The sequence below is a fragment of the Vitis vinifera genome, chromosome 10, assembly GCF_030704535.1.
Source record: "Vitis vinifera cultivar Pinot Noir 40024 chromosome 10, ASM3070453v1".
NCBI lineage: Eukaryota > Viridiplantae > Streptophyta > Magnoliopsida > Vitales > Vitaceae > Vitis > Vitis vinifera.
Window position 1 is genome coordinate 20,154,460 of NC_081814.1, and position 9,453 is coordinate 20,163,912.

Here is a 9,453-nt window from a genome sequence, read left to right on the forward strand (position 1 = left end):
ACAAAAAATAAAGATAAGCAAGGATTTAATGGAATAGTCATCATTACAGCTATGTAGGGGGATAGAAAAAGTTTCGACTTCGGTTCATGTTGATACTGCAACAATCTACATTAGGCATCGACGACCTGATTTCATATATCATAAAAGTGTAAGCAACAAATTATATTAGAACCACACTTTCATTTTGAAACTTAAAATAATGCATAAAGAGGGATAAGAAATGATATGCACGTCGTTTCCTATCCACCCATTCCCTTGGAAGCAGCCCAAATTGCCTCTGGTTAGGATAGTGTCATGCATAGACACTAGTTCCTCACTGTTACAAAAAAATACAATTTAGTTTTTTTGTTTTAACTATCATACAATGAGAGGAGTGTCACTCAAGTATGTTACCTTGCATCCAAATCGTCTCCAAATACCAGTGCAGCTCCTTGTTTTAGGTCGATTTTGATGGCAGATTGTTTCGTTTGTGGTTGGGATATGTATGGGGACAACAGGTTTGGAGCCATGCGACGCACTCGACGTCTTCGGACGTTTCTATTTGTGGGGACAACATTACCTTCTGGTTGTTCTTCACCATCTGCAATACGAGATTTAGAACTAGTCAGCAAAGGTATACATTATGATTGGGTACATGGGTTGTTAACCATATGGGTGTTTGCATAAATTTTATCACTTACCGCTTACAACATTAATGGGTACACTGGGCTGCAACTCATACTCAGGGGCGACAACGCGATCTGGTGTGTCTAGCACATGGTATGCAGCATGCGAAGCCATGTACTCATCACCAGGAAATGCATGGTCATCGGCTGTGGGAGTGCTGGCTGGTGCATAGCTAGAGTGACCCCCCGCAGCTGAATTTACCCCACTATGTCTGCGAGACCCTAACTTATGCATAAGGCCACGCATTATTCTCAGCTGCTGCTGAATGCCCCGTTGATATTGGTCGATTGCGCGTTCTGCATCATGATATTGATGCCATATTTCCTATGACATGATTATGATGTCAATATTTTTTACAAAATGTGACAACAACATATTTATTTGTAGTTAAGAAGTAAAAATAAATTACAATGACAATGAAATGAACATTTATTAAGTTTTTGAAAAATTCACAGCTTACATCACTATTTTCAGCATCAACATTTGTGTCATGGTCCACATTAGTCTCTGGCTCCGAAGTTCTATCTACGGTTGGAGATCTCTGGGACGCCTATAATTAGCACTTAAATAATGAGTGTTATGCTAGTAATGACAATATATTTATGCATGCATAACATACAAAATCAATCTCAGCATGTCCGAATGCTCCAAACTCCTTTATCTCAGCGACTAGTCGTCCCTTAATCAAATCATCAGTCCATGCCAATGTTGGGGGCACTGTAATGGGGACTTGGACTGAAGGAATTTGGAATTTAATGACATAATGCAGCTGCAAAATGAATAGAAACATCAGTAGGCAAATGTGAATATGTTGTGCAATAAAATTAGATAACAAAATGGAAGAGAAAGACTGTATAAGTTAACTACCTGAAGAAATAAAACGCAGCCATGTACCCAAGAGGTCTTAGATTGTTGGTATCGCCTAATTCCCTCAACCAGTTGGTCAAGCACAAACTGGGCCCAATTAACATCATTTCGGAATCCATCCTCATGGATGGTATGCCACAAGTTACGGCAACCATTGAGCCTAGACGTGGGGGCCAACAATGTGGCACATGCGTAGTAAATGAATGCTCTACGGAACTCCTCACCTACAGGTAAGTCTAGGAGTTTCTCCTCGCATGCCCGAATAGGCCCAAATGGATGATCTGATGATGTAGAGGTCACCTGCAAATTCCGTCCTTCTGTTGGGAGGCCCAAAATGAGGCCAACATCGGTGGCTGTAACAGGATAGTGTTTCTGGGCTGAGAACTCTATCCGTCTAAATCCAACATTGAAATGTTGGATTAGAAAGATACAGAGGTTGTGGCGCACCTCTGTGCAGTTTAAGTTTAAGAGACCTCCAAATTGGAGGTCTCTTATGGCTTGAATTTTTGCCTCTGGTAATCGGTTGCACAGTTTCTTAAATCTTGCAGCTGAGCATCGTGTAAACATTGATGTGGCCTGCATGCAATGTTTGAAAACATGGACATGTTAGCAAATTTATGAATAAGGCGATATAGAATAGGCAATAACAGTAAAAATGTACAGAATAGACTATAAAAGAAAAAAATAAATATGATAATACTACATGAGATATAAAAGAAAGAAATCAAATCAATTTATGGAAATAAATTGACTAATTATATTAGAGAAAGAAACCATCAACAAATCAATGAATAATCCTTGTGATACTTATGACATACACAAAATCTAGAGGAACTGCTAGAGCAAGCACTTTGCTACTGCCATTGAACATGGACAAGGTTTGGAATCCAGGTTTCTGTTGAGAGTATTCCAACATGGTACTAACTATCAGTGAAGAATTGTACACTATCATTTGATACCACGAAACATGTGTTTGACCAAAGTTCATTCATACCTAAGTTGTTAGCTGAGTGAGGATTCATGGGAAAATAAATGAAACATAGGACTATTAATCTAAAGTGGGCAGTTAAAATAAGGTAATGATACACTATGAAATGCTACTACATACTTTTTTGTAGAATAGTAAACAAAGAGTATGTTTACGCTTGAAAACAAGAATAAATAAGATGAATCCATGAGTGTTGGAGAATTAAATGAATGAAGAGGAGTTTGGAAAACATACTTTATGTTGCAGAATAAAAGTTATGTGCTATGACTTTTTTTTTTTTTTTTTTTTTCTGTTAACTTATAGAAGTATTTTCATTGTTGTACGAATTCTGCAAGAAGATATACATGAGCAATTTTAAATGTCTATAATGCTCCAGGCAAAAGCCACATTAGGTACAGGTTTGCCACATCAGTTTGCTTGGTCAGTGCGTGAATCTCCGTAAAAGAATTTCTGTAACTGGTTCAAAATACTGGTATATGAAGTGGCTAGAGAGCTATGCACCTTGCTTAAGTCAATTGTTTGAATCTTACAGACAAAAAATAATACAGAATTTGCGACCCGAAAAAAAGGTATGTCCAGAGTCCAAGGCACTGAGAAATTGGCAAGGCATGGCTCTCCACCTTCATATTTAAATCACTTCGAAAGTGAAGCAAAAAGAAGCATAATGTGTCAATACTATTGAGGTCCCCATAAATAATTGTGATCATTTTACCCTGGGGACCTGGCTAAAGTGGCTACAGAGGTAAGGGTTACCTATAACTGAAGTGGCTAAAGAGTTAATCCCATCCCCATCACCATTCCAACCAGAACACCTCTCTTTATCCCTTCCTCTACCCTCCTCCCTCATCCTATAGGACATGGTTTTTGCCTATCCCCACAACTGTATAGCGAAGACCATTAGATCCCTAAAGCATAATTGTATATGGTGTTAGTGAACCACATTTTATATATTACCAAATTGAACACAAATATTACCCCACAACTTACAAAGGTGATATAATAGTATTTAATAAATAAACGTTGAATTGTTAAAACTTCAATATTAGAGAACTTTCCAACATAACTGATACATGGTAACTATAATAAGGGACATGAAGAAATCTCTTAAATTTCATGCATAATATATATATATACTAACTTAAAAGGTATCTGAAAATGAAAATTTCATAAAATGATTTCAGATTATATATAAACAAGGGAGTAATTTGTTCACACCAATTCAAATATGTAAAATATCATCAAATGAAATTTCACCCATTTTGATACCAACATGCATTATGATTTATGTTCTGACAATACATTAAATTTGCATGACTATAGATTATAACTTCTTGTGGCACTGTACTAGAGAAGCCAAAACATCTCAAATAGTATGTTGGAAACGGAACAATGCAAAAAACAACAAAGATAAGCAAGTATGATGAACCATACCGAGAGTGGGCGTGAACTGGCAGCAGAACCATCTAAGCCATTACCAGCCATTGTTAATATTATAACTGCATCATTTGGCATAGAAAAGTCGAATGAAATGCACAGATAAACTAACCAACTGAATAACTAGACAGCAAGTATAGTACAATACTATGAAAGTTCAGCTAAGTGATACGAAAAATGCACGTATCAAATGATGTGAGTAAGACATACTTAAAATAGGGAAGTGAAAGTATACATCAAGTTAAAGGATACCACATTGAAAGTGCAATTTCAAATTAAATCAGTAATGAAAGCAACTCCAAATCATGAAAATTTAAAAGTAGTCTTATAAAAAATAAAATGAAAAGGTAGTGCATCGTGTCTATATTAAGGACAATACATAACATCCAAAAGCAACAACCCTATCACCATAAAGCAAATAATGGAACAATGAGGGATCGTACACAAAATGAAAACCTTACAAGCAAAGAAATGAACATGTCACGGCAATGGATTATTACATTTAGACCGATTGTGACCTATGCCATTGCATCGAGAGCAATGAATAGCTCTCTTATGGCTAAATTGTGACTCAATACGCCTTTGGCGGGGTCTTCCTGGAGGACGTCTCACTTGCGGGGGTTGGAGACTAGGAAATACGTTGCCTTCGCCATCTTGCAAAGTCCCAGCCTCACAAACTTTAGGCATGTTGTGTGTTGGTAATGGTTGAAACTGACCCGAGTAAATCAACTGTTGGGTGGAGACTTTAAAACATGGGTCGATATAGTCATACACATCGTGTCTCAATGTACGGATCACAGCACATACATGTGGACATGGCAACCCGGACATTTGCCATGTTAGACATGTACACTTATGTTGCTGCATATCCACAACCAAATAAACTTCTCCAGTAAAAACCTTGAACGTCCCACCCAAATAAGGCATCACAGTAATCGGAGCAGATCTCGTGATATTTGACATTAGATTTTCCTCTGTTTTGGGACCAACCACGCTCTTCCACTTATTTGTACCACGCATATGGGTGTCCAACATGGCTACAAGCTTATCCATGTGCATCATCAGCAACGTATAAATTGTTTGGTGGCGTTCCTCTCTTAACCACGCATTAAAGGACTCTGCAATATTAGTTGTCATTTTATCCCAACGTTTTTTAAGGAACTTTGACATCGCCCAATGCTCCGGACTATTCTCCGCAACCCACCTTGCTAGGTCGCCATTAAAACGCACAAGTTTTTCAAACGCCTCATTGTAGTCTATATCCAACCGAGCATATGCAATGTTGTCTAAAAGCAACAAAGCATCTTCTTTCCCTTTCTTTCCCCTAATGTTTTGCCTGTTGAAGAAGCTTGAAAAGTTCTCTTTGACATGTCGATAACAATAGGCGTGATTTTCTACCCCAAACAACTCCGAAACACTACGCAATATCCCTTGATGTCTATCTGATATAATAATTACTTCTTGACCATCTAGGATCCCCTTCAATTTCTCCAAGAACCAATACCAATCCTCATAATTTTATGAACCAACCACACCCAAGGCTAGAGGGAACATTCCATCATCTGCATCATATGCAATGGCAGACAAAAGAGCTCCTTTGTATGGACCACTTAGGTGGCAAGAATCAATAGCCAATACCGGTCGACACCCCATGGTGAACCCTTGAATTGAAAATGCGTGGGCAAGGAACAATTGCTTGAAGTGACCTTCATGAGAAGTGTACTCGGCAATAGTTCCAGGGTTAATTTCCCTTAGCCTATGGCATAACCAAGGCAAATACGCGTAGGACGCACGTGGAGATCCATATACACGCTCTTTTGCCTTCTCTTTAAGATGCCATGCTTGGTTATAAGTCAATTGAACTCCATGATCACGTTCAAAATCCTTGCAAAGTTGTCGAGGAAGGTATTCTGGAGTTGTTCTAAACACGTCTTCAACAACAATAGCTCCTCTCTTGGAAGAAACCCGCACCTTAGATGAACACTCATCTTGAGCTATATGATTATGATTAACTTGGTAAGTATAAACTCGCAATATTTCATTTCCTTCAACAGCATGAGCTGTTATCTTCCAAGGACAATCCTCAACCGAACACTTTACTGACATATGGGTAGGTGAATTTTTCTTGTACTTGTATTGAAACCTTCCAGCTAATGACATTTGGTATATTGCATTCCGAAACTCATCTGCATTCTTAAAAGTATGTCCGGAACCTAATATTGCCTCACGAAACCGATTCGATTCGAAAGGGGTGTACTCAGTATCTGCACAACGCGATGCAAAACCTCTTGATAACATCATAGTATTAGGATTTGCATCGCATGATGCATTAGATGAAGGAAACGTAGGATGTGGACCTCTGCATTTACATTCATAACCAAAATTAGACTACATAATGCGTAAAATTGATATTCATAAAATTTTAAATAGACATCCAAGTGAAAACGCATTACCCAAGTGCCAACTGTGTATTCGGTATATTTGCCTCTATGGCTTCCACACCGGGTGACTTAACTATGTACACATTTGCAAAGTCATCACTATGTGAAACCACGTTATCCAAGTCATCCTCATCTTCTAAATCTTGGATGACTCTAGGGTTAAACTTGAGGGTGTAGTGCATCCTCATCACATGAAGGGAAATGTCGAATTTTTCTAAGACCTTCTGAGTGAATTCTTCAAATGTCATTCCTTTATAAATGTGAATACCTTTGCTTCTTCCACCAACATATTCCCAAAGGCCATCATTTTTTTGGACAAGTTTGCCTCCCACGAAAATATAACAGTATATTCTATTTGTGGCATCCATCAACCTATTGAAATAAAGCACAAATTTATATTGTTGAACAAACAATAATGCATATTGAATGTGATCTTACAAGTTTTTTCATCTCACAATATACTAATTTCCCATACAAAAAAGTTATATTTTAAAAAATGTATATACAAAAAAATGTAACTTTAAAGTCTGAAAAAATAATTTTTGTTGCTCCTTTTGATTATTCTAAACATTGTCAACTGTAAGATTATTTGAAGATAGGCACTAATAAACAAACGGTCTGTTGAACTAAGATATGAAGACCGAGCTTCTCTCTTCTCTTGGACTGATAAATACTACATAACCTAAACAAAACTAAAAATAATAATAAAAATAAAAAACAAAAATGAGAAATGTAAAACTGAAATGGAAATTAAAAGATTGAAATTAATAGATTAAAAAAAATCATTAAATTAAAAACTAAGAAAGGCTTTAAAAGGAAAAAAATAACAAATCTCTAACTTATTTTCCCTATCATTCCCCTTTACTTATATATTCATAGTTCACATTTTTATAAGCATAAACCTCTCTCTCCAACTACTTTAGTGCTACCCAATTTGACACTACTACTTACCTATGCTAATAATCTAATCGTGTCAATACTTGGAACTTTAAGACAGAACATCACAACAATATCTAGTAAAGTAGGAGGATTTTGTGTCCGATTCGACATAATACTGCAGAACATATATATATATATATATATATATATATATATATATATATATATATATATATATATATATATATATACACCAAAAACATTGGAATTATGGAACTATAAGACATTCAATAGGAAAGAATCCCCCACGTTTTATTAAGCTCTGACCTATACTTACACTAGGTAGAAAACAAATTCTCATTCTCACTCAAACCCTTAGACAATTTCTGTTGGTACTACTATATCAGACATGCCTACAAACTTATTCAAAGAGAATGGAGATATTTAAATATTAATTATAAAGCGTTGCTTTTCAAAATAATATGAAGAGATAATAGCCTAAAAAATGTAACAAATACAGAATTCTCTTCTAAACTATCATCTCCTACTTTAGATGATTCATACAAAACCATAAGCAATAGTTTAAAACAACTTTAGGGTCAAAAAAACTAATAGATAAAAAGAGATAACTCTGTTACTTGTGCCTACATCTCAAGCCAATGCACCATAAGAAAACTTTAGGGTTTTTAGGTTATCCATTTCCCCTTTCCATTTTTCCTCTCCTGGTTTTCTAGCAACCAATTAAACAATTATAAATTATTTTCAAGTATATATGACAATTTTTCACAATTATTTTTTTGAATTTAAAATATACAAATAGCATGAAAAAAAAATCTAAAAAAAATTACAAAAATATAATCAGATCGATTAAGCCATGAATCATGAGTTGCAGGTAAAGTGCATTTTCTGTATTCTCAAGGATTAAAGAAAAAATTATGGTTCAAAATTTTTCCTTTCTTTTTCTCATTACTTTCTCAGCATCCGAATAATAGTAGCAAACCAAGAAGTCAATTATTGAATGGGAACACTAACTTGAACTCCGGAGATCAAGTTGAACACAGTTTAGAGATTTGGACTAAGAAAATTTAGGTCGAGATTTAGGCAATCTACTAACCTCAAATATGCAACAAGAGAGACCCAACTGAAATCCATACCTTATTCAAATTCTCGAGAGAGACGGATGAGAGAAAAAATGAAAGAGCCGCAGAGATTGAGATGCAACCGATGGAGGTGCTCGGGAGGAAGAGAAGAAAACGGCTTCTAGGCTTGAAATGCTGAAGAGACCAAAATTTAGGCAATCTACTAACCTCAAATATGCAACAAGAGACACCCAACTGAAATCCATACCTGATTCAAATTTTCCAAAGAGCCGAATGCGAGAAAAAATGAAAGAGCTGCAGAGATTGAGATGCAAGCGATGGAGAAACTCGGTAGAGCGTTTTCCCAGTGCGCGGAGCCCCAACGAGGAAGGTGTTAGTGGTTTATCATTGGGTCAATAATGGTAATCCCTCTTTTTGTGCTACTCCTACTCCTAGGGCGGGAAGAAGATAAGAAAACGCGAACCGTTCTTGATCTACGACCAACCTGTTGCTTCTAAAGGCTGCCCTCTCTCGGCTGGATGTTGGTCCAGCCTACTACGAGGATCCCGTATCCAGCAACCCAACCTAGTAAAAGGTTTTGGCTTGCCCCTTGTATAGGTTTCTTAACGCCCTTATTATTAGAGAAAGGGTGGTCGAAACGAGAAGGAAAAACGGCTTCTAAGCAGAGAAGAAAACGACTTCTAGGTAGAGAAGAAAACGGCTTCTAGGCAAAGAAGAAATCGGCTTCTACACAGAGAAGAAAACGGCTTCTAGGCAGCGAAGAAAATGGCTTATAGGCTTGAAATGCTGAAGAGATCAAAATTAGGGCAAAATTCCCAAGAGCCGCAGACGAAGAGAGGAAAACGGAGGCTTGAAATCTGAAGAGACATAGGGCAAAATTCCAACCTGGCTTTTTTTGTTTATTATATTTTTTTTTTTCATAATCAGCAAAGGTTATTTTTGGCATTAATAAAAGTGCATATCCTTCTTTTTAATTTTGACACTTCCTATGGGTTTTCAGCTTAAATGGATCGGTTAGATGGACCATTCCTTAATTTTTGGGCCCAGCTGGGCCCAAAACACAATTCTCCCTATATAT

At 36.8% G+C, this 9,453-nt stretch overlaps 2 protein-coding genes across 2 annotated transcripts; both read right to left on the reverse strand.

Moving 5' to 3' along the window:
- Positions 1-123: 123 nt before the first annotated feature.
- Positions 124-9,105, reverse strand: LOC109122099 (uncharacterized). The gene is made up of 9 exons (XM_059740395.1): positions 8,623-9,105; positions 8,430-8,549; positions 3,953-4,017; positions 1,534-2,109; positions 1,286-1,435; positions 1,127-1,216; positions 681-990; positions 394-580; positions 124-316 (listed from the first exon to the last, which is right to left on the reverse strand). The coding sequence occupies exons 3-9, from the start codon at positions 4,001-4,003 to the stop codon at positions 166-168; spliced, it is 1,515 nt and encodes a 504-aa protein (XP_059596378.1). The 5' UTR covers positions 4,004-4,017; positions 8,430-8,549; positions 8,623-9,105; the 3' UTR covers positions 124-165.
- Positions 4,436-6,644, reverse strand: LOC109122100 (uncharacterized). The gene is made up of 3 exons (XM_019218327.1): positions 6,409-6,644; positions 5,486-6,314; positions 4,436-5,434 (listed from the first exon to the last, which is right to left on the reverse strand). The coding sequence occupies exons 1-3, from the start codon at positions 6,642-6,644 to the stop codon at positions 4,436-4,438; spliced, it is 2,064 nt and encodes a 687-aa protein (XP_019073872.1).
- Positions 9,106-9,453: the final 348 nt, after the last annotated feature.